General features: G+C 43.6%; 1 protein-coding gene and 1 long non-coding RNA gene across 4 annotated transcripts in view; one reads left to right on the top strand and one right to left on the bottom strand.

Annotated features, from left to right (window-relative positions):
• CTDSPL (CTD small phosphatase like) overlaps positions 1-15,659 on the bottom strand; it is an 80,393-nt gene extending 64,734 nt beyond the window's left edge. For all 3 annotated transcript variants that reach the window (XM_053942384.1, XM_053942392.1, XM_053942399.1), the window contains exon 1: positions 15,282-15,659. In XM_053942384.1, coding sequence (XP_053798359.1) covers positions 15,282-15,357 — 76 coding nt within the window. In that variant the 5' untranslated portion in view covers positions 15,358-15,659. The remainder of the gene's footprint in view (positions 1-15,281) is intronic.
• A 684-nt stretch (positions 15,660-16,343) lies between these two features.
• On the top strand, positions 16,344-21,012 carry LOC128794340 (uncharacterized). Its single transcript, XR_008433059.1, has 4 exons — positions 16,344-16,425; positions 19,092-19,198; positions 19,490-19,666; positions 20,318-21,012. It is a non-coding gene; the product is annotated as an uncharacterized LOC128794340 (long non-coding RNA).
• Positions 21,013-25,494: the final 4,482 nt, after the last annotated feature.

Genomic DNA, 25,494 nt, shown 5'->3' with positions numbered 1-25,494 from the left:
GGATGAGACAAGACTCCAAAATATCACAGCCCTAAGTTCACAAGAGGAGAAGGGTGGATATCAAGGAGACAGAAGCCATGGAACAGCTCTGCCAAGGATTCCCCATTGCTGCATCTTTCTCTCCACTGACAAGAGCACCTTGAAGACCAAAATAACTGAAAATCCAATGAAATTCATTAAAAATAATATAAAGTCTTAGTTCTGACCAGCTATGAAAATTTCATTTTACTGTGAGTGCAGCAAATTTAAGCTTCCTAAATACATTGAAAGAGAAATACAGCATGGAATAGGACAGTATAGAATTCTTCTAGTGGGATGCAGGCTTTGGACTTTTTTTTTCCATTAGCAGTTCCCTGGACTACCAAGATTTAAGGAAAATAAATCCAGTCAGAATCCAGTGTTCATGTGATCTCCTCCCTCACTTCACAACAGCATCCCATTTCCCTCCACAGCCAGTGTTGAGTCATAATCTCAGATGAATCCCCCTCCCTTTTCAGACCTGAGTATTGATTTCCCTTAGATGCATGGGAAAAAGAGCAGGAAATGCTCTTCCTTCAAAAAAGCAGGAAATGAAGAATTTCTAACACTTTTCCTGAATAATCATGCAAAGCATCCCGATCTTGCAAAAATAATTTAATTCAGAAACAGGCAATTAAGACAAGATTTCATGGCAATGTGCAATGAAAAACATAAAAAAAGTTGGTGCTACTCACTCAGGAAGGCAGCTGACAAAATCCATCAGACAAAGGATTAGGAGAGGTGATATTTTATCTAATTCACTTGCAGCTTTTTGCAATGGGCGATTTGCTACCATCCTATAGAAACAGTGAAAACCATCCAAAAGGCCCCTGGAATAATGCAGCCTTTCCATAAGCCTCTATATTGTTCTCCTGGCTGTGTAACAGACACAAGAAGTTTCTCTACAGTGGCAAAACAACGAGCCCCTGCTGATGCTGGGCTCAGGTTTGCTTTTATGGAGTAGAGCGACAGGACTTCGCTGTGACATGAAACTTCCACAAACCACAATTTAAATACTCTGCCTCGAGCTGTGAGCAAACCACGCAATTCCTGCTTGCAACGGGGAGAGCTTTTAAACCTCTTCCATTTTTACTGAATTACTGTAAATTCACCCAGGTGTTGGGGGTTTGGCAGCACTGATGGGCTTCCAGCATGCTGAAGCCTCGCGTTACCTAACGCTGCTCCCAACACGGGGTTTCAAAATCTGAAAGTTCATTTTAATAACCACCCCCAAGGCTGCTAAACTTAGAGGAGCAGAACGCCACCACCAACCACTGAGTTTCTTCTGCCAAGTTCTCCCCTCTTCTTTCTCCTTCTCCTGTGAAGAGGAGCTAAATGGTGGCACTCTGCAGGTCCCTATCCCTAGTTACACTGCCACGGAGCCAAAGCCCGGTGCTGACACACAGGGTGACAAAGCTGGTGGCAAAGCTGTCAAATTAGGATTTTGAACTCCATTTAACTTATCTCTGCACAGAAGTCAGTGAAAACCTGTACAGGCTTCTTCACTGTTAATGGGGTCCCCAAGATTCATGTCATCCTAAAGCACACAGCTGGGATCAGCTGCATCCTACAGCACCTGAGTTTCCTCCACCAACTTTTAAGACAAACCCACTTTATTTATATGCACAAAGAACAAAGCCACACTTAAAATTTTTATTACCAAGTATTACTTTATCAAAAAAGCCCCACCAAAACCAGAAACTATTTAAACACATGGAACAAAATGAAAAGATGCCCTCACCTCAAACTTTATCAACCAAAAAAAGGAAAATTCTCCTGTTCCTCAGCACCTGGTAAGGAACAGGCACAGCAATATTTCCTTTTTTCAGATATGGAAACGGTTCCAGCAACAGTTTGAATACTTGACTGAAAAAGTCCTAACAAATTTTTTAAGTACTGCAGTATTTAGGACCCCTCCAAGCAAGCCAAATGACTGAACTGAAAACACCAATGATGGCAGAAAGCCTTGTCTGGAAGACAACTATTGCCAAATTAGGATGATCAGAGATGAGCAGGACACTGCCTCTTTCAGTCACACATCTACAGCTGTGGGACAACAGAACACCTGGCTCAGCTTCTCCTGAAAAAGGCTGAAACGGATGGTGAAAACACAGTGGTGTTTGTGAATAAACACAGAAAAAAACCCAAACCAGACCAACAAAAAACTCTCCCCAGCAGAAAGGGGAGTTCGTGATGGGCGGGGAGTGCCCTGGGACATCTCCTGGCACCTCCTGGCTCCACACAGGGCAGGAATAATGAGATGTGGTCACTCCAGCAATCAAGAAAAGTGGCATATTTGGCCACTTGGACCGAAAGGCAGCTCATGGTCTAGAGGCACATTGCTATTATTTCCTGTGAGTGTTCCAAGGGCTGCATTTATCCTCTGGGAAGTACTATAAATAGATGAGATGTTTTCCAGAGGGAAGGGTGTTAGTGGTCACTTTTACCCAAACATTGCCAAAGTATCTTTAGGTCCAGCATCCAAGCCCTCCCTTCAGCTGACAGGTTTTGTTTCTAGAATTCAAAAGTGACTTCTCTAACAAATACTTGATAGTCTTTCACTAGAACACAAATCAAGAATTTAATATGTTCATATTAATTTCTCTTGATCATTTCTTGTTATTTTTTGCTATTATTTACCACGCAACACAACTGAATACAGAGAAATTAATCCGTGCAGACTTTGCAAAGAAAACAACAATTTACAGGTGTTTTATTTGCTTAGTAAACTTGGAATTTGGTGTGTTTTTAAAACGTATTTTTGGATACTGGGCCCAAACAGTTACTTTATTACCTGAGGAAAATATTCTGTATCTATTTTGTAACAGCACAATACCATCAAACCTCAATCAATGTTTGACTGCTTTGAATGAAAAAATAGAAAACAAAACCACAAGAGTTTTCAAAGACATCTGCTCACTGGACTTGGTAGTGATTTCCACAACTGCAACATTTTATCAGCTATTTGAAAACACAGGATGCAGCTTCCCAGACCATCCCAGTTGCTGTACACATATGGTCCTAATTAAAGCAAGAAAAGGAGTTTATTCCTGTACAACACTTCCTAGCAGCAGCAGCTGCCAATCACCTGATCACTCTGAATGTGTTTTCCACTCAGGATTCTTATGCCTTTGAAACTTGTTATTATTATCCAAAAGAGAAACCTTTACTGACCTTATTAGCAGAAGAGACGATAAAGCCATTTATTACTGATGGCTTTCATACAAGGACCACCTACAGTGGGACTTCAGAAATCATCTTCATAACAAAAAATGCGGTACTTTTTTTTTTTGAAGAGCAGCATATATTGGGCGGACAATTACTGGAAAACAGTTTAAAAACAGCACCATAAAGTTTTGTTTTCCCATCTGACTCCACCTGGTATTTTAAGTGGCCAGTAGAAACATTTCACTTCAGCCTTTCACCATCAACAATAGAAAAAAAAAATTTTTTTTTGTTAATTACTATGTGTATTGTTTGCTGAAAAAATAATGAACTTTTACTGTGAATTTCTAAAATTATTTCAAGGGAATTCCAACACCCCCTATCCACAGCACAAGGGTAAACAAAGCCTGAACTAAACAGATATTAACCTTAACAGGAATTCAGGATTATCTCAGCACATTCTGCAATGAGTCAGCCCAGACTTATTTTAACTCTCATCTGTCTTTTAGTGCCCATTGAAAGCATTTCCAAAATAAAACCAGAGTTACTTCTGTGTTTTAGTACAAACATTACTCAGACAAATGCAGACCCCTGTACACCAGCATCCCCCTTTCTCAAGGGGCTGGAGAGTGGTTTGTTTAGCCTGAGTGCCAGGTCACCTTGCTAAAAATTGCACTGCTGTGTCCTCCTGGTCACCACCACAAGGTCACCTTCCACACTTCCAGGAGTAGTTTCATGCTCACAGCTCATATCCCTGCTAATATTACTAGGAATTCTTTCTGTGCTTTGTTCTTGTTTGCTTGATTTTATTCTTGGGTGGGGTTTGTGTTGGTTTTTTTGCTTTCTTGGATTTAGGAGCACAGGTAATTATTTTTTATGTTGCAAAGCCGTAATCAGTATTTTTAGATTTACAATTTAAGAAGATTGCAGGTGTTATTTGAGGAGAGTTTGGTGAAAGAATTTTGGCTGACGAGAGAAAGAACCAGAACCATCTGGAGGCATCAGAAATTCACCACTGTGGAAACTGTGTTGGAACAGAACCACAACTGCACATGGTCAACAAAAAGTTTTGTACTTCAGGGCTTAATCCAGCATATTACACAAAATGAAATGGCAGAGTTGCATTCTATTTAGGACTTTTCCTGAAAGGACACTTAGAAAAATTATAAAGCAAAACCTCCTTCTGATCTCTTCTTTTTAGTTACTAAATGCTACTCTGCATCCCATGGAAATGGCACCTGGCTGAGGGATCCAGGGACACCTGGTCCTTAGGAATCTGCTGAGGTTGTTCCCTGCATCTGGGCCAGGTTTGCTCTGAAAGCTCATTTTTCTCCTTTTAATATTATTACAGTTTTGTATCATGAGATAGTAACAGTATTTAGCTCTTAAGTGTAGGACAAACAACTGATTGATTTAAAGGTACTGAAAAGAATCCATCACTGCCACAAGTGACATTTTTAAAAACATTCTGCTCACAGAGCTCCCCTGCCTGCCAGAACGATGCTAAACAGGTAATTTATAATGATGTGCAGCAGCACAAGTAAATACAGGCATGGGATCTGAACAGATTCCTATTTCAAAACTGTCAAGTTTGATTTCTAGTTTTGTTCAAATTTTTGTCTTTTCTTCATCATGACATGTTTAGCAAAGGGAAAGTGGAGGCAATTGTAGGGTAACATGTTGAGCATCAACAAATATGAAAGATTTATAGGGAAAAAACCCCCAAATTATCATAGGAGTAACACTGAATACTCTTTGTAGCAATACTAATTAGCATGTAATTAGTGTGTACAATTAATTATTAGCAACTTTCCTAGTAGAGACAGCAAGAATTTGCTGGAGTGTTTCAGATTTCTTAGAGGGCAGGGGAAAGAAAGGCATTTGAATTTCAGGGCCAAGTTTGCATTAAGCTGTCAGTTTTATCATGGTAATCTGGAGCCAGAAACATTCATGTATTCAATCCACTCTAAAATTCAGAAGGACACTTCCTGGTTTTTCTTAGGTTTCACTTTCAATCTCCATTAAACTTCACCATACATCCTTCTTTGACATATTTAATCTCAACACAAGAGGGAATCTTCCAGAAAGACAGGAGACTCTGCAATGTGAGGAAAAAGGAAGCCCATAACTATGCACTCATGATAAACCCGATTAAACAAATCCAGTTAAAATCTCATTCCTTTGTGGATAAGCACAGACCTCTACACAGATGCAAATTGTTTTCCAGTTATGCTGTAAACCCCCTCCTTCTGGGACTTTCCAATTTATGTCAATGTGTAATTAGCAAATGAATTGCTCTGCAGATTGCATTCAGTATTCTTTTCCTTTTCTTTTCTTAATTCCCCAACTAACGTAACCTTCCCCCCCCCCCTTCTCCACTTCTAAAACTCTCAAAATCATTTTCAACTTGTGGATTCTCAACAAAATCAGCTTCACATCATAAAAAGTAGTAAGAACTGGCAGCTGGCCAACAAATGACTTGGCAAAGGTAATCATCTTCCAGCACCCATAACCCAGCACAGGAACACTATAGGTGAGCTCAGGATAAATACAAGCACAAACACTTGATGTGTTCAGTTGGTCACTTTGTAATGAAGTTTTACCCTTCCTGCCTCTAATGCCCCATCCCTGGAAATGTTCAAGGCCAGGCTGGATGGGGCTTGGAGCAAGCTGGTCTAGTGGGAGGTGTCCCTGCCCATGGCAGGGGGTGGAACTGGATGATGTTCAATGTCCTTTACAATCCAAACCATTCTATGACTGATGACACACAATTCATATGCTGAAACACAATCAGTACCTTTATAAAACTGGTTTTCAGTACCTTTAAAAGTTGCATCAGTTATAACAAATGCAAATTGCTGCCAGTTAATCCTTTTTAGGAACTCCCAGATAAACAGTTTTGGAATCCATTTCTTCACAGGTTATGCAGGTCACCTGTATGAGGCATGAGCAAATATTTCCTTTAACCCAAATGGGACATTCTGCCTTTCACTCTGAAGCCATGCTGTACCCTGAGAAGAGCCCTGGAGTACTTACTCTACTATTCCGGTTATTTTTTATGCATCTCCTCCCCTTTAAATACAGCCCAACATCCACTGGAGGTGATAAAAGACCTTTATCTTCCTAAATTTCAACACACAGAACATCTCTCCTTATAAGACAGCTCCTACACCACCCTGGCCAACTTCCCAGGACACAATCTGTTCCTACAGGATTGTCCAGGGTTCCTCCTCACTGCACCACCTCAGCCCCAAACATCCACTACAACTTCTCACAGAATCACAAAGCTTGGAAAAGATCTCTGAGACAGAGTCCAACCATTAACCCAGCACTGACACACCAGAATTATCCCTGGACACAGCCACCAAACACCTCAGCCCCTGGAGCTTCAACAGCATCAGAGCACAGAGGCAGCTGCTGCAGTCCAGATCTTCTGATGAGAAGATAAAAAGGCAAGAAAGCAAAACAAGGCAAGGGAGAGAATTTTTAAAAACCCCAAAAGGTCAAAGATTAATTCCAAAAATCCCTGTGAAATACATACTTGAAGTGTTTTCCCTGAAATCCTTCACTTTACACTGCATTCATCAAATTGTTAATGTGTATCTTTAACCAGTTTTACTTGAAAGAAGTCCCATCAGCCCATTCGTAAAAATTTTTAAGGGTTTTGTGAAGGCGTAATGAGATACTTTATATTTGTACCCTTCTCTCCAGGTGGTAAATGTTAGACCTTTCTCTGTGCTTGGCTGAAACAAGTATATAAATGATTAAATAGCTTCTAGGAACGTGTCACTATTGACCTCTCCTCTGCAGAATGCCTCTATCTGACTATCACTAGGAAAAACTGGCAAATCTCACATGGCGAACCAACTTCAAAATCTACACCCACCCACCATTCTGAGCTTTACCGAGGTGGAACTGCTGCAGAAACACCAGCAGGCCACAAAAAAAGCTCTGAGAGCTGGAGAACCTCTGGGATGGAGACAAACAGAGGCTTGGGGGTGTTCACCTGGAGAAGAGAAGGCTCTGGAAAACCTTTGAGCCCCTTCCAGTGCCTGAAGTGCTCCAAGAGAGCTGGAGAGGGATTTGGGACTGGAATGACAGGATAAGGGGGAATGGCTTAAAACTGCCAGAGGGCAGGGTTAGATGGAATATTAGAAAGAAATTCTTCCCTGGGAAGGTGGTGAGGCCCTGGCACAGGGTGCCCAGAGAAGCTGTGGCTGCCCCTGGATCCCGGGAAGTGCCCAAGGCCAGACTGGATGGGGCTTGGTGCAACCTGGGATGGTGAAAGATGTCCTTGCTCATGGCAGGGGGTGGAACTGGATGGGTTTTAAGGCTCCTTCCAACCCAAAGCATTTCTGGGAAAGCTTTCCTGCAATCAGATCCCTGGTAACCACATGTACGTGCACTCATGGGTAACGAATGCAAGTATGTAAATATTCAGGCATGAAAATACAAGACAGCTTTTGTGGACAGAAATAAAGCAGCACTGTCTGCCAATTGTTAAATTCATGCTCAGAATGACTTTGTCTAAAATTTGTATCTGTTTAAAAAAAATTCTTTACTATCATTGCTTCAAAAAAATAGACTTGAATTCTTCTACATGTGTCCACTGTAACGGCACCTTTGTGGCACAATTTCTTTATGGTGATTTATCTGATTTATCTACCCCAAAGTGTACCCAAAGGCAGGAATTCATCCCCAAGAGCTGGAAGCACATCCCTCCCTCTGGCTCCCAGAGGCCAGGGGAGGAGTCCCACACAGCCAAGCTTTGCAAATCATCAAATAAACAAGAAAGTTTCAAATTTTACTGCTGATTACAGCAGGCCAGGAAACAGCAAGATTCTTTCTACTGCCAATTCCGCTGGGAATCCTGGAGGACAAGTCAGGAAGCAGAGAGCTGCGGGGGTGGGGGAGAGCATGGCAGCGAATAAAAATCAATACTTCGCTTGCTACCAGGAAAATAAGGTTTGCAACAGTGGCAGCAAACAACTGGCCAGCTACCCAGCAGAGAGGACTTGACTTTAAACAATATCAACAATATGCAAACTGTAACTGCAGGCTGAGGTTCATGAAATATTTGCCTCCTACGAACCTGTTCTGATATTTTAGAAACATTTTAAAAAGTTACATATGCATTAGATTTTGACAGATCCGGAATCCATTATTTGGGGCTGCTCCTCTGTACAAAATAGGTCCTGCAGAGTCTTATTTTCCCATCTGCCAGGCTTTAAATATATTAATAAACATTCAGAAGAGACTAAGAGTTTCTTGAAAACATAAATAAAGAAAAAAAAATCTCATTTCTACCCCCGACATCTTTAGAATCCAAGTCTATCATGTATTTATTCAGCTTTAACTCGCCATAAATTTTCTAGAGAATAGAATTCTCACTTCTAGTGCAGCCAATCACTTCTAATAATTGGGTTCTTCTTTTTACAAATCATACTTTATTATCTTGTACAAAGAAAACAATAAGTGGCACTTTGCAAGTGATCATTTTGATAACAGGCTGAATAAAGCCTACAAGCTTTAGAACAGGACTTTCTCTGCTCATTTGGTTAAAGTTGGTATTTTTACTGCTTGTATCTTTGTTACACAGTAGCAGCTGGCACTGAAAGGACCGAACTGTACAAGACTCTTAGATTTTTTTCTTGTCTTACAGCAAACATTCCAGAAATACAAAAAAAAAAAAAAAAAAAAAAAGGCCAAAATTATACCACAGCAGAGCACATGGAACATATTTTCCCTCAGATCTATTTAGAAGTTACTTATGCTTTCCATATTCATCCCATCCATGTCCGTTTTATGCCTCAACCTCTCCGAGTAAAAATAAAGCAAGCTCCCCTTTAACTCCAGCAGAATTTACAGAAGATGAACATTTCCAACGTGAAACTCTTGAAAGTGCCTGTGATGACATTAAAGCACAAAAGGCTTCTTTCCTCTGTGCCTGCCTGCAGCTCTGGGAGTTCAGCAAATAATTTAAACCCAGTGAGATGTCTGAGCTGAGCACTGGAAATAGAGCTTAGATCAGGAACATCCACTAGAACTAACTCATGGAGACCTAGGAGATGTTGCTGAATGTTTCCGAGGGATTTTTCCAGCCAGGTTTCCACTGCTGAGAGGCACAGGATGGTTTACAATCCTCACCAGCAATCCAGATGTGATCTTTATAAACATCTAAACAGGCTTGGCCCGTTGGAGTTGTATCAGCCCTTCTCTCATTTCAGCTTGAAGATTCCATCCCTTTCTGGAAATAATTCTGAGCTGGGATAAGGGGACACACAAAACCACCCAAATGAGACCCTCAGACTTCATCAGGGAGCACCCACTGCCCAGGAGTGCTCAGGGCAGGCTGGCAGCCCATCCCAAACACCAAAACTATTCCCTGTCCCACCACCAGCCTCTGCCTGGGCTCCACAGCCTCCAAAGGCAGGATTTCATAGCCTGCTCCATCCCCCAAACAGGCTGGAGCACTCTGGCACCTCTCTGCTCCTTCCTGGTCCTACATACATCCACATTCCTCTGCCCTCCCAGCAAGATATATCCCCCACGCAGGGAGGAGAAAGAGGGATGAGCCACATTTTCCCTTACTGATTCACTCAGTGGGCAAAACCTAAACAAGAATGTAGATAATTAGACCTGTCTTTGCTTTTCCTACTTTTTTTTTTGTTTTGTTTTAAAGAAAATGTTAGCTCTTGTTGACAGAAAAACTTCAAATTGTCTAATTCTCTCTTGGCTGGACATGATAATGGACAAATTCAAACCCTAAATTATCATTTCCATATCCAGGATTGCCTGAAACTGCATTTTTAATTGAAAATGTAATACTGAGCCCCAACCATGGTGGTCATCGCCAACAACTCAAAATTCAAAAGGTATCAAAAGTGCACTTGTTTACAGAGGGAAGAGCTAGGATTTGACATATACATGAAATTGTGGGATAGCTCTAACTTGCAACCATTTTCACATCGGAATGGCAACTTTTACAGGACAGTCAAGCTCATAAATTAGGCATTCCATGGTGGGCAAACAAGCTTCCCACGGTCAAACCTATCTCTGAGGGCAGCAGGAACGTCCTTCACAACAATGACCAAGTCAGGGAGTTTCATTTCTCTTGGCCTTTTGCCTTCTCAGCATTTCAGCTTTTATCCCTTTAAAAGAAACACAAATGGACCCGTTATCCAGAGGCTTATTTGGAATGTTCAGCTTAAACTCTGAAAGCTGAAGCGTGGCATCGATCACACCGCATTTTACTGATTATGTCAGAAAATGCTATTTGCATTTCTGAATTTTGAATTAACAAAATGTAGGTCAACTTTGTTGGGTTTCTCTTTTTTTTTTTAAAGGCACGCTAAACTTCTGAACAGTTCAGTTAAATCACCACATTGAAACCAGTATGAATTTCAGGTGACAACAGGCACTGTGAAGAAATGACCACACTGCAGGTTATGGACTGACTGAATATTTGATATTCAGGGAAATTATCATTCCCATCTGCCAGCGCACTCCTGCCTGTTAACTGCGACCCTAAATCAAATCTTGGGTTACTACAGGTTACTACAGTCTCCCTGAACATAAAACCTACTGTATGGCTACTCTGGTTTCATATAACAACTATGTCATTAGTTAATGATTTAAAATTTTACCCTCTGTGAGCAATTCACATTCCAGTGGACTGCTGGAGTGGTTTCCACATATTTATTTTTTTCCTCCCCTTTAAATGCTACTTTAGTGTTAGAATTCTGAAGTCAATATTATAAAAATCTGTTGAGACAATGTCTCAGGATCATTAACATATGTTCAAGTGTTTGAGTACTCTGAATCCTAGTGATGTAATGGCAAAAAAGTACATCCAAAATATTTTCTGCTATATTCAAAATGGTTTTTTATTGAAGACACAATTAAAGACACTTATTTTGGCTTTTAACTTGAGATCTTCAGAACTCCTTATTTAAAATTATAATGAGTATTGCTTTCATTGCTGTTTTTTTCCAACTCAATTCGAAAGAAGGCAAAAAAGTTTGTGAAAACATCCCCAGAGACTCACTCACACTGTGATTTTAAAAAAACTCTAATGGTTCAGGTTCCATTGTGAACCTTTTTCATATAATTTATTGCAGAAGACAATTCACATCTGTAGGCACACTGAAACATTCTGTTACTTTAAATAACTGAAAATAGACACTCAGCAGACAGGAAAATTTTAGAGAAGTCAGGAAAGATGCAGCTGAAGACAGAAAACAAAACACCACAGCCTGAAGGACTGGACTATTTTTTTACTACTATTGAACCTGGCTTTTGGAAACAGCCAAGAATTTGCATCATTTATGAGGATCAAATTAACGCAGGCAGGTAAAAAAAGGAAAATTCATTTCTTTGGACTGAATGCCTGCTGTCCATCCATGACCACACTCTCAACAGGGAGCAGCTCTGTCAGCACTGCTCAGCTTTCTATACATTGAACCATACAGATTTTACATTAGAGGTCTGTAATATGAATTAATACAAATTTTAAAATAAATTATTGATTTTATCTGTACCGATTTATAGAGATCCAGACTTTCAGCTGTTCTTTGTACTTTATATTTTTCTTAGTTGCTCACTTTTACCCCTGATAAAACAAACCCCTTTTCACATACTTAGCTCTCCATTTCAGCTTCAAGTTTGTTAATGTTCCCAATTTCCAGAAGTGACAGATGACCACAACATAAAATATTTCTGCAAAGAACTACTATTTCTGTTACTTAAACAACTAACAGAGAATTGAATTCCCCACTAATTTAGTGTTCAAAGTATTTCCAGGCACCTACACATCACCTCCAGTTGGCAGAACCTAAGTTCCTATTTCCCAGAACTAATTTAACAACACAAATAGGGACCAAAATCCTCCAGCAGCACCAACACCACAGGCATTTGAGAACATTACAATAACAACAACAATAAAATATGATTGTAGCAAACCTTCCATGCTCAGCTTTCATCTTGACAGACAACTAAATCCAGTGCACCACCATGTGGCAACATATTAAGGAATAATTCACATACCAAGACCTGGTTTTTTCCACCTTCAAAAATTTTTGCTATTTCTTAAAAAATAAACCTTAACAAATCCTTCTTAGTGTTTAAAAGATCTCCCTTAACAAGTTGCCACAGCTTCACTCATCTCAAAGGCTATTTTTTAATACACCTAGACTAGCAAAAAAATGCTTGAGCATTTTTACTTGTAAAGCACAGTATTTAGAAACATAACTGTTTCTAAATAGGACCAGAGAACTGTTTCTTGCCAGCCTCGCTCCCTCACACAGGAGAAATCTGGCAAAAGCCTATACTGCACATTGAATTCCTTTTAAAACATAAATACATTTTAAAAAATAAATCAAGATAAATGCTGGTCTCACATCTGATTAAAAGCTTAGAAACAATCTTGGGAAAAAAATCAAAACCTTGAAGGTATACACATGCATTATTTAGCAGCTGCTCAATTACTCTGGAACTGCCTCTCTCCAGCTGAACAACAAGAAAATAAATTAATTTTTTTTCCACGAGAAATACCAACACAAGGTCTCAACAACCCTAAGAAAACCCTGATTCCCAAAGCTACCACATGCCACTTAGTACCCTGGAATTTACTTCTGCAGCCAAATGCTAAACTCAGAGGAAAAAAAAAAAAAACAGCTTTTCATTAAACTGAACAGCCTTGCCTCACACAGCACAGCACTGCTGTATTTCACCTTATCACAAAATTCCAGAATTCAGCCTGAGCTGATTCTGGATTTCATGAAACAGAGACTTAATTCATCATGCCTTAACATATTTGTGAGCCATTTTGTACCAATACAGCAAAGACTCAGCACAGCCTGCTGCTAGGAGCTTTATCTGGACTCCCCATCTCCGCTCCGGGCTCTCTCCCTCTCTCAGCTCACCGGACCTAAAGGCTCTGCTAAAACCCCTCCGAAACCTGACAGAAATTTGGGTGATGATGTGCAGCCATGCCAGGGAGGCAGGCAGAGCAACGGGTTCCCACAAGCTCCGTACCTCCAGCACTGGGAAAACCTGTCGTGGAAGAAGTTGGAGCAAGCAGCGCTCTCCTTCCAGAGCCCAGGACAGACAGACCCGCGGTTCTCCTGCTGCAAAAGTTGCTCTGGAGTGATGTGAAAGTCTTACCACAGAGCTCATCGTCAATCCAGCCACGTTAAGAAAAAAACAACACACCCCAAAAAGCCGAAAAAAAAATGGTAATTCACCTCCTGCTTGAAGATGACGCTGGAGTTTCCTCATCTCCAACTCCAGGTCCCCTCCTTCCCCTCTCCCCCAGCCCAGCCCTGCTAACACGAAGCCTGAAAAGCTCCTTCTCTGCTACGAAGACCATCACGATTTTCTGCCAAAGACAAACCAATAGCAAGAACACAATGCACATTATGCAAGTTACTGCAGAGTTATGCAAGTTAGATGCATATTTTCACTCGCTCTGCCGAGGACTCCGAAGCCACTTGTTTGATGTGGATGCCTACTCTTATTCCGAGCTGTCAAATCTTCCTCTGCTTGTCTCAACTGGCTTTTTCACACTAAAATTTCAAGCAGTTGCTACGGGTATTCACAAAGCCCTTCCATTACCTACAATAATCTAGGCCATTAAAGCCACAACATCTGAGCACAGTATCACACACATCTACCCCAAACCAGGTCTTAGGAGCCGTGGTAGGCAGAGCACAGCACCTTATTTACTGTAGATAGCCCACGCTCCACATTGCCAAAACAGAGGAAAGCATCAAAAATCTCTTGAGCCAAACCAGGCCTCGTGGTGGAAGTACCACCTCACAAGCAAAAGGAATTAGAGTTACATAAACACTCCTATGCTGAAAAGAAAGAATTTTTTGTTCAAACACCCCCCCAAACCTGATGGTTTGGGTTTTTTTTTTTTTGATCTACCTCCATACTTCTGCAGTCAGCACTAGAGAAGCAAGAAGACACAGATTTCACATATGACCTTACAGTCAAAAGTAACTGGGAGCAACTTCTCCAACAATATAGGAGCCCTCACTATTTCCAAGATGAGCCAAACAAAAAAATGCAAGCTTTTTGGGCACTAAATCCATCAATTTCAGGGTGAGAGCTATCAATCTACCATTTTAAACGACTGCTCAGAGATCTGACCATACCTACCAAGGAACGTGGAGACATAACTCTTTATTTTTAATTTCTGCCCTTTCTCCCCTATTTGCCAGCACTGCCTGTAACAAAGCATAGAAGTGACATCCAAGTAACTTCCCAAAGCCGTGAACAAGCCCCCAGAACCCAAACCCTCCTGTTCACCCACCAGACACAAGCACACAGCCACTTACAGCCCCAAGACTGCTCCAAGCTTCTGAAAGCAAGCAAGGTTAAGGGCACTCCTCGACACCCAGACTTTTGAGGGAAGCAGCTCCTTCGGCCAGGCTGGATTCATCTCATTTGGGACTAAAACCCAATCCAAGTGCGATGCCTTACGCAAGCAACAACTATTTATCTAAGGAGTTAAATAGAGCCTGCTTTTACAAGTAGCCTCTGTCTCTTTCTGAGAAGCACAAGCAACCTCCAACAAACCTGAAAACAGATTCTGAAATGGGAGGCAGGGAGGAATACATGAAAGAAATCTGGTTTGAAAAAGAAAAAAAAAAAAAAAAAAGGAGAGCGGAAAAGAATTTAAAATCTTTACAGCGGATATTTCAAAACCTTCCAACACACCCAGCACAGGTATCCCTTCCCTGAAGCAGGGCACTAACTGCACAGGGACCACCTTACAAAGTTACCTCCCCAAACCTCAGGGAACAGGAGCATTTGTTTTAAAATGACTGATGAAATTCGGTATTTAAACACTTTTATCAAGTTCTCAGCTGTATCCAACAAGCAGTTTCAGAGACCCTTCACGCAAATACCTTCATGCCACGAAGAAAAAAAACAACAACCAGCCCAAACCCAACAAGCAGTCAGTCCCCTGTTCCCAGCAGCCTATAGAGAGGATTATACGGCCACTGAAGAATGCGAGTTGTTACTACGCGCATTTTAAAACAGAAGGGAAAAAAAAAAAAAATCATGGAAAAAGACAGAAAGCAGCTCACCTTTATCCTGAGTGCAGGACAGGATCTCCTCCTCTTTGGGGTTAGTCACCTGGGTGATAATGGACGGGTTGTCCATGGAAACAGAGTGAGATTCCACCTGGCTATTTCCCTCTCAGAGGCAGGCTTGTGTGCGGGGCGGGGGGGGGGGGGGGGGAGGTTGGTAGGGGGGGGAGCGGGTTTGTTTGTTTGTTTAAAAAAAAAAAAAAATCAAGGCGCAGGTTTGTATTTGGAAAAAAAAAAAAAATAAAAACTATTGAAAAAAAAAAAACCCAAAACCTCAACAAGCAAGTCCTCCAGGAGCGAAACCGAGGGGAAGGGGGTGGGAATGACGCCAAACGCGATGCCACCGCGGCCTCCTGCCGGCGCCAATTCTGCACGGCGAAGGGGGGGGGGGGGGGGGGGGGGAGGAAGGAGCGCGAAGCCCCCCCTTTAAAAAAAGAGAATTAATCCAATTCACCCTTCCGGGAAGCCCGCCGAGCGCTTCCCCCCGAGCCCCCGCCGCCTCCCGAGGCGGGGGAAGAGCCCCCGTCCCTCCGCTCCGCGCCTCCCCCCGCGGCCTCACGCCGCCCCCCGCATCCACCTGAGCCGCCCCTACATACCCCCCCCCGCCGCCCGCCCCCGCGCTTATCTCATCCCCGCGCCCCCCTTCCTCCCGCGGGCAGCGCTCGGCGGAGCGACGCCGGGCCGCCCCCTCCACCTCCTCCTCCTCCTCCTCCTCCCCCCGTTCCCGGGTCGCGGGCGAGGAGGGAAGCGCGGCGCGAGGGGAGGAAGGGAGGGGAAAGGGGCCGAGCCGCGCTCCCCGCGCTGCGCCACAACCCGCCCGCCGCCGCTGCCGCCGCTGCCGCCGCCGCGCCCCGAGCCCGTGAGCGCGCCCGGCCCGCCCCGCGCCGGGTCCGGAGCGAGGGGCGGGAGCGGCAGCGCCCGGCCGTGCGCGGTAAACAACGGGGCGGGACCGGGGCGGGACCGGGGCGGGATCGGGCGGGGCCGGTGGGCAGCGCGCTCCACACAGCGGGGTGGGGCCGGGGATGGGCGGGGCCAGGGAGCCGTGAGGGCGCGGGGCGGGCCGGGCCGGGCCGGGCCAGGCCGCCATTTCCCGCCTCGGGCTGCGCGGGAAAAAATAAATCACGGCGTCGGAATCGCTGAGGTGGGAAAAGAGCTGTGGGATCGGCGGCACGGCGTCAGCCACCGAGTGCCACGTGCGGGCTTTCCTCAAACGCCTCCCGGGACGGTGATTCCACCACCTCACCGGCGCGTCCTGTTTTTAATCTCTAATGTCTAATCTGCTTTTCTGCGAAGGAATTGTTCCTAATGTCCCAGCGAAACCTCCCCTGGCACAATGCGAGGCTGTTCCCTCTCCTGTCCCTGTTCCCTGGGAGCAGAGCCTGACCCCCCGGCTGTCCCCTCCTGTCAGGAGTTGTGCAGAGCCACAGGGTCCCCCCTGATCCCCCTTTTCTCCAGGCTGAGCCCCTTTCCAGCTCCCTCAGCCACCCCTGGTTGCCACAGCTCCTTCCCAGCTCTATTCCCTTCTCTGGATCTGAATGTTAATGGATACATGAACAGGTGTAAACCATCTGATTAGAAGTGGTGTGGAGTGAAGTACTTTTACAGGTGGCTGTAAGGTGTCTTTTTCAGAAGCAAGTGTGTAACTCAAATCACAGAGTCACTCCATTTGGAAGTGACCACAGTGGGTCATCTGGTCCCATGTCCCTGCTCCAGCAGAGAGGACCCCAGCAGGGCCATCCCAGAGCACAGGGCACAGGATTGTGTCCAGATGGTTTTGGAATGTCCCCAGGGAGGGAACCTCCACAGCCTCTCTGGACTGCACAAGAAGAAATTCTGCCTCATGTCCAGAGGGAACTTCCTGGGACCATTCCTGCCCATTGAGGAATGGGCCAGAGCAGGGCCTGGTCCCTGCAGATGCTGTCAGACATTGGTGAGGGCCCCTCTCAGTGCATCCTCTCAAGGCTGACCAGCCCCAGCTCCCTCAGCTTTTCCTCATAAAAGAGTCCATTAATCTTCCTTGTAACCTCTGCTGGCCCCACCCCAGGAGCTCCATGTCCCTCTTGTACTGCAGAGGTACGGATAGCAGGCTTGGCTGCTTCTCTCACAGCAAATACCCTCTTTTTCCTGAAAGGCATGTCTGGCTCTCCAGGAATTTCCAGCACTGCTGGTTGCTGGTGCATGAGGATATAAATTATGGTGTACCTGTCCTGCTCCCACCCTCCTCGGTACCTGCCATTACCCAGGGCCTTGGGCGCGATGGTGGGGAAAGTACATGGGGAAACCCACCCCAAATAATGGCTCTTTTATGGGGCTGCCAGAGTGTAAAACCAACAGAAACCTTTAAAAAAGCATGCTGGTGTATTTAACATAAATAAAGAATTGTAACCTCCTTTGCCTCCTAGAAAAAAACAAATTAATGCATATTCAAGCCTCTATTGTAACCCTGCTACACTAAAGATAGGTATAATTTTATAATTAATTAAATAAATGGGGAAAATCCTTAAGTAGCCAGTATAGACCCAGGCAACATGAATTTTAGTAACGTTGGTTGCAATTATCTTCTTTTTGCACTAAAACAGGAAACCACTGACCATTTGCATTAAAAAAAATATTTATAAATTTATCTATGAACAATTTTACCTAACAGTAACAAAACCATGGCATTGACTCCCCATCCCTGGAAGTGTCCAAGGCCAGGCTGGGCGGGGCTTGGAGTAACCTGGGATAGTGGAAGGTGTCCCTGCCCATGGCAGGGGGTTGGAACGGGGTGATCTTTAAGGTCCCTTCCAACCCCAGCCATTCTGGGATTCTGTGATTCCTTTCAGCTGCCAAGCTGGGTTGCAGAAATGACCATTTTGTTTAATTCCAGCAATTTAAGCAGCTGTTTTTGTTGTAGCTCTTCCTGGCTGTGAAAGAAGGCTGTGGGCCCAGCCTCGAGGAATTTCTGCTCTGCAGCAGTGCCACATCCAGTTTCTGGAGAAAATGACTTAACAGCTCGGGGGCCTTGTTTCATTCCTGCAGTCAACAGATTTAAACATTTTGCTGCGAGCCTTCAAATCACTGTGTTTTTTCTTTTTTTTTTTCAATGTAGAAGAAGTCATTCCAAATCTACCTGTGCTTTCTGTCTCCAAAACTAACACTCCCTACAGAGCAGTACAGGCAGAGATACCTGTATTGCAGGTTTCTGGGACTTGTATTTTAGGTTTTCCTGTCCTACTCTTATGACAAACACTTGCACGGGGAGTGAGCGCGATGCCACTGCTTGCATGGCATCCAGCTGTGCAAGTTCCAACCTGCTCCTTGGCTTTGGCTTTGGCCTCTCCAGACAAGAGTCTTGCAGTTACAAACAGTCCCTCACAGGCTGGATCAGGCACAAGGGAACAGGAGTTGGTACATGTTGGCTGGTGGAATTAGCCCTGCTGCCTGTGAAGGCTGGGAGCTGCTGCTCCTGAGCTATTATGCAGCTTTATCACAGCTCTGGTTATGTTGTAACCCTGCAAGTGCTTGATCTTTTACCCGCCCAGGCACTGCAGGCATTTTTAATTATCTGAGGGTTAATTTGCATAGGAGCTTTTGCTGAAACAATAAATTCATACCTCTGTTATTATCTGGTATGAGTTTCTGTATCAATATTTATATTTGGGTAAAACCAAAGAAGCTTCCTGCTACCATTAAGACAAAAGAATTGCTTCAGAGCAAGTTGAGGAGTCAGCCAGCACTAAGAACACCTTCCAATTCTTTGCAGAGAAAGGGAAATTGTAATGTGTGGTGGGAGAACAAGTGTTCCAATGCCTCTTTCCTACGCAGGGGATGAGGAGACAGAAACATCTTGTCTGATGAAAAGCACGTTTTGCAAGGCTTGACAAATACAACGTTCACCTCGAGCTAATGTGGTCTGTGTGATTTTAATGCTGGTAAGATTGTTTCTGCAGCTCATGTGGTAAAACTACAGTCCAACAGCTCAGTGTGTGTTCATCTTCATCAGGAATTTGGTATTTGCTTCGGTTTAGAGGGGGAACTACTGTTTGTGGGATATAAAAGAGGGAAGTAGGGTGAGAGGATGTGCCAGGAGGGGCTGTCTCTCCCCATGCTTGTCCCTTTGCTGCTGCCATGCAGCTCCCTCACCCCTCCAGCCTAAGGTGGAGAGCAAAAAAGCAAGATTCTGACAGCACACAAGGAGCTGTAGAAAGTCCATACTGTTGCAGGACAGCGAGAAGCAGAATGGAAGCAGAATGGAAGCTGTTCTTGTCCCGGCAGCGCTGCTGTAACCTCAGAAGCAGGTCCCTTCCCCTGGCCATGGGATCAGCCTCTCCCACTCCCACCACTCCCATTCCTGTGCCAGTTATGAGATAGATGTTACAGAATCAAGAGCAATCCACGTTGTATCCTTTCTGGTTTTACTTTAGGAACACTCTGAAGTGTGTACAGTATCTTCTATCTATGTTTCTTTGTGTGATACATGAGCTAAATCCTAAATAATCCCATGGAACAAGGGAATGGTTTCATCTCCCTGTCACAGATCAGAGGTGGAGGTACAGACAAAGCAGTACTTAGCAGGGAATTGCAGCACCAGCTAATAGGAGATCCAGGTTTTCATCATGACTTCTGACATTTGTCCTTGCTACTAAAATGTGTCCCTCTCTCAATGCCACAGGATGTTTTATACTGGGGGGGAGAGGGGGGATGTTTTTAGCAGAACTGTTCTACATTAAAAGGAAGCATTTATTTTCATTGGTATCAGCTCTGTGAAGTCTTGACCCTGGGCCCACAATGGGAGTTTTATCCTTGACTTTAATGGGAGAACAATCAAGGTCTCATGATATTACATCCCAAAGAAAGGAAAATACTGTAGTTTGTATCAATAAGATAAATGTCTCATACTTAGTGTAAGCGGCTATATTCTTGCAATAAATGGTTTATTAGATTGATTAAATGTCTTAACTTCACCTCAGCTATTAATCACTTCTGGCAGCTGTTTACTGTTTTGTATACTTTGAAGTAATGGACATTATTCCTTAATTATCTCATTGCAGCTCAGTCATTGTTTCCTAAATAGTGCCATTAGAATGGTAAATTGCAACAGTAAAACAGTGTCAATAGGAAGTTATGAAGTTCCCATTTTATGATGCATTCATAAAGTTAACTCAATCTACTCAAAATGTGGCTATGATATCCACACAGTGACCTATTTGCTATGACAGAAGAGATTCTGATGAGAAAACAGTTGAGCCTTAAGTGTGCTGGGACCCTGCTTTTACCCAAGTAAAACACAGCATATTCCCTGTTGGAATATATGTGCATATCAGAATGTATTAAACTAGTGCTTGTTTGATCACTTTTGCTTTCACTGAGTGCTGTGAATTCTGAGGATTTCATGCCTTTAAATACAGTGCATTTATTCCTGTGGAAAAAAAAAACGAGAAAACTCCAAGCAGTGTTGTCATTTAGGTGTTGCTATTGTCATTCCACAGAAGGATAAGAGAGAACCAAATCAATCAGAAGAATTGGCTGCTTTTAGTTTTATCTCCAGATCTGGCAGCAAGTCATAACGTAGCAGTCGTACAACAATTTCCATTCTGAGTCCCTTTTTCAGTCAGCTGTAACTGTCCTGAACTTTAACATTATGAGTTGTCTGTTTCAGGCTGAGTTGTTTGGGTGGAATCAGTATTACTGTCAATCTGAGAAAGAGTCATGAAACTGGCTTTCAAGTACTGTAACAGAAATTGTCTCTCTTCTTTCTCCCTAATAAAGGTTTTTAGGGAAAAAATAACATTGGAAATTATGAGTTCTTGTGACTTTTTTATTCTCCTGGGATTTTTACTGTGCACATGATAGAAAATGTACCTTGGGCTAAATTAGTGCTGAAGACAAGGTGAATAGTTTTTTACTAACATTAACAATTAATGTTTAATCCCAAATTTCCATGAACTCCTAATCCAGAAGCTTTGATTAAGGAACCCAACTAAGATGAAGCCTGACTGTGCCAGATGTCAGACACCCCCAGGAGAAATGATGCCTGTAAAGTGTTCGACCCAGAGGGAAACAAACATATAATTAAAATGCCTGGCTGTAATTCTGGTTCTGGGTTGAATTCAGCTGGTGACCCACAGCTGGAAGGCTCTGAGGGCTCATCACCACGTGACCTACAAGTGACATATCCAGTTCTACCTAACTGCAAATGCTACACCTTTGCAAGGCAGCCTGCTTTTTTTTTTTTTTTTTTTTTTTTTTTTTTTTTTTTGGCAGGCAACCAAATCATCTTCCAGCCTTGTCAAAGGCTGGTGAAGAGTCCCATTCATGTACTCATTGCATCTTCTAGTTCATCTGGTCAAGCTTAAACTGTCTTCTGCTGCCCTAAGGTGCTCCTCACCCTTCTAGAGCTGGAGGGGAGCTGCTGCTGGGATTCAGCTGGCAGAAACATTTGTAACAAAGCTCTCTCTCAGTCAAACCCAGCTGATTGAAGGCAGCAGGTTGAATTCTTTAGCCCAAATAATTTGTCCTAGACTAGATCAGAGATTACTCTGAATCTTTTAAAGTCCAGAAGCAATAGCACAGGGCCAAAACCCAACCATTTAGGAGGCAAGAGCAACTTCAAGCAGTGCAACTACTTATTTATCTGCAGCCTTAGACCATATTAATGCTACAGAGAGGTGGTGGATGCTCCATCCCTGGAAACATTCAAGGTCAGGTTGGATGGGGCTCTGAGCAACCTGATCTAGTTGAAGATGCCCCTGCCCATGGCAAGGGGGTTGGACTAGGTGACTTTTCAAGGTCTTTTCCAGCCTGAACCTTTTCATGATTCTACAACCGTTTGATGTTGGTGAGAGATGAGAGGTGGCACATGTCAACAGTAGCAGGGCTTCACTTTTGATTGTTCTGCTGTTTCACTTGAGCACAAGAGTGGGGCAGGATAAAAGGTGGCTTTGCCCTTATCTGGTTACCTATTGTGAGCACTCTGTTCTCCAGTATCCTGCTGCAGCATTCCTGCCAATACAGCTCTAGAGGCTTGGTTTCCATTTCAGTTTCGCTGGTTGTCAGAGAGTTTATCTGTGAAACAGATATAACAACAGCTAATCTCATGTTATGGTTCCGTGGCTGTTTATAACTCCTATTAATAGCAACCGTGGAAAGCCTGAGAGTGGATTTTATAAGGCACTGGGGTAACCAGTTACTGCACATTCCCCTGAGGCTACGTAGCATCAAGTGTAGCAGCTTGTCCTTTCCAGACTAGGTCATGATCATCTTAACTCTGGCATTCCCTATCTTTTGGGGATTTGACTTCGTGCATGCTCTTGGTAATTCTTTCTGAGACATGATTAGGAAACAATTGATTTTGCTCTATGATTTATGCTTACAAAGATTCCAGCTGATTTAAAGGAGGCTCCGTAATTAGACTCTACCTTGTGCACCAGCTCCAGTGAGGATTTCACAGCACTTAAAAGGGATTGACTGGACTTTCAATGGAGGAAAATAGGATGGGTCCATGATGCTTTGGTAAGTCTCAGAGGTTAATATTTTTTAAATGCTTCTAAATGTTCAGCATTCTCATTCCAACTGCTGGTACCCATTTTTAAAAGTGTGTGTTTTATCCCCCGAATGTGGGAAATGTTCTTGTAATACCTGATTCAGTGAGGCATTGACCACTGTCACATATAAAACAGGACAACAAACACCTTCTTACTGATAGGTACATGATGGGGCTGCTGAGTCAATGAGAGCACTGGTTGATACATGCCACGTTAGTGACACAGCTGTGGTTTCCCACGAGGCACAGCAAACACGGGAAGGTATTTGTCTGCCAATTCTAGGGGAACCAGCTGATGAGCTGTGAGAAAGTCCTGGCTTTGTGGAGGATGAAACAGGATAAGAAAGTCATGACAAAGGCCTGAAACAGCCCTCGGCAAGGACTTCAGGTCATCTTGGCACACAGGAGCAGTAATTTATTCCAGGAGTCACTGCTGAAATCATTAGTGTGAGCTATGGAATAAAGCAATAGGATGAATAAAGGCAGTAGAATCTGGCCTAATTGAGAAACAGAAAAGGAGGAGTGAGGAACACGAAAGGTCTTGTAAGTGCAATGTCCTGTCATCTGAGTCAACTGATAGTCATGGTAAGTAGCCATCTAATTTATTTTTTAAAGGACTCCTCACAGGAAAAACCTGCTGACTGTTGGAAAAATAAAGTCAAAACGATTAAGAATTGCAATGAGAAATTCTAGTCACTGCCTAATTCTCTGCCTTTCATTTCAAATTGCATAAATGGTAACTTAGCTTTTGGCCTCAAGCCTAGAGAAGCACCTGAGAACACATCATTGCATCATCATCAAGAGTCCATTGGCCTTTTTAAATTGTGGGCCAGCTGTGGAAAGTGAAGTGGCTTGGTGAAGTTAAGGCTGCTACTAGACCCTACTAGCAGTGAGTGACTACCACAAAAAATGCTGGCATGGAAACCACAGGCACTCTTTGAAGCCTTTGGAGCTATGACGCTTCCACTCGCACCATTTGTCTAATTGAAATTTCATTCACGTGGCTGCTAGTGGAACCTGAGAGTGTCAGGAATGTGAAAGAGCATTTTCCATGGTGTGGTGTGGTCTGTGTGGCTGGAAGTAGAGAAATCAGAGTCAAAGTGGGGAGGTTTGAGTGAAGGAAAGAGGACAGATCTATGAAAGGCGTCTGTGAATTCTGTACGCAAGCTATGAGGGGAAAGTGTAGATGGAGGAAATGGTAAGGCAGAGGAAAGGAAAATGGACTACTGAAAGAGGAGGAAATAGGAAATCCTTGAAGAAAATCTCCTAAGGTATCTTGACATTTCAATCCTAGTGTCTTTCCCCTCAGAATTTCAAATGTAGGGTGGTCTTCAGCAGCCGGTTGCTGGAGAGCTGCAAAGAAACCTGGTGACCTTTGTTGGGAAAAGGCACTTTAGATATTGGGAAAGCAGAGATGATTTAAAGGAGCTCTGTGGCTGTCCTTGGAAATAGTATTTTTGTCTTCTCCAATTGTCTCTTTTACTGACAGTGTAATGAAAAGGAATCCAGTTCTGAATGCACCAAGGGCTCCATATAACTTTGCTGTCCTGAATATGTAAAGCAACACAGGTGCTGCTACTTGACTGCTTTCTGGAGATTCCCAAAGCCAGAGGCACTGGCCACCCACCAATAGTTTGGAGCAATATCTTCCACTTTTCACTGTAGAATTTGTGTTCCAGTAAAAAGGCCATGAAAAATGTTCCCTGATAAATATCTACAAATAACAGAAGTGTCTAAGCCTCAGGAAGAAGCACTTATGTAGGACGACCAGGATGAAATTGAGCTTAATAAAAATATTTGATTGTGAGATCAAGATAATTCAGTAATCCTGTCAAAACTAGTCTCATTGTGCTGGGTTCTGTACAAAAAGTAGTAGGAAGTGACCCACAGCATAAAGATCTACAGTTTTAAGTGTCAAAGGAAATATAATTTCCTGTGGAAAACTGAAGCATAGAAAGAGTAATTCGACTGCAATTACACAGGGAATTTCTGGCAGGGTTGGGACTACCCAGGCTGCTGTCTGAGGCTCAAGCTACCCTTTAAGAGCTTGAAAACCAACCTGGTGAAGACACAGGAAGGGCTGTGGTGTGATAAATTGTGTACCCCTCCTGGAAGACAGGCAGTGTCCATCATTCCTGGTCCTGTCCCCCATCCATCAGGAAGAGAAGCCCTGTGTGATCAGCGGGACGCGGGAGCTCGGCGCTGTGAGCAGACACAAAGGGCTCACGGAGCGTGCACGATGGCCTCATGCAGCCGCAGAGCAATCGTTTGTTAGGAAGGTGCCAAGTGTGAAAACGTAACCCATGCTGGGTCAGTGGGTCAGTGGGAAGCCTCCGCTTGTTTATTTTTGGATTCGCCATGCCAGCAGGATCCCGCTGAGCTGGGATTCTCACAGAAGCCATTCCCAACCTAAAGCCTGTCCCAAGCCACCAACTTAATGAGTGCCAGAGCTGCCATGCACAGCAAAGTGCTGGAGGGCTGGAGTGGAAGCAGAGGTGCAGCACTCTCAGATGAAGATGTGTGGGCAGCAGGCCTGTCACAGCAACAGAGCGCTGAGTGCTCCAGAGACTGATATGCCCTGTTAATTCAATTAATTGCTTCTTCAGCGTGGTTGAGAGATCAGCCTGTGAAGTACAAATATCTCAAGCCAAACAATTTTTTCCATGTTTGCTGTGGGTAGAGTGT

This window comes from Vidua chalybeata, chromosome 1 (genome assembly GCF_026979565.1).
Source record: "Vidua chalybeata isolate OUT-0048 chromosome 1, bVidCha1 merged haplotype, whole genome shotgun sequence".
Lineage (NCBI taxonomy): Eukaryota > Metazoa > Chordata > Aves > Passeriformes > Viduidae > Vidua > Vidua chalybeata.
The sequence above is the reverse complement of the archived record's forward strand: the minus strand, read 5'-3'. Positions and strand labels throughout refer to the sequence as shown.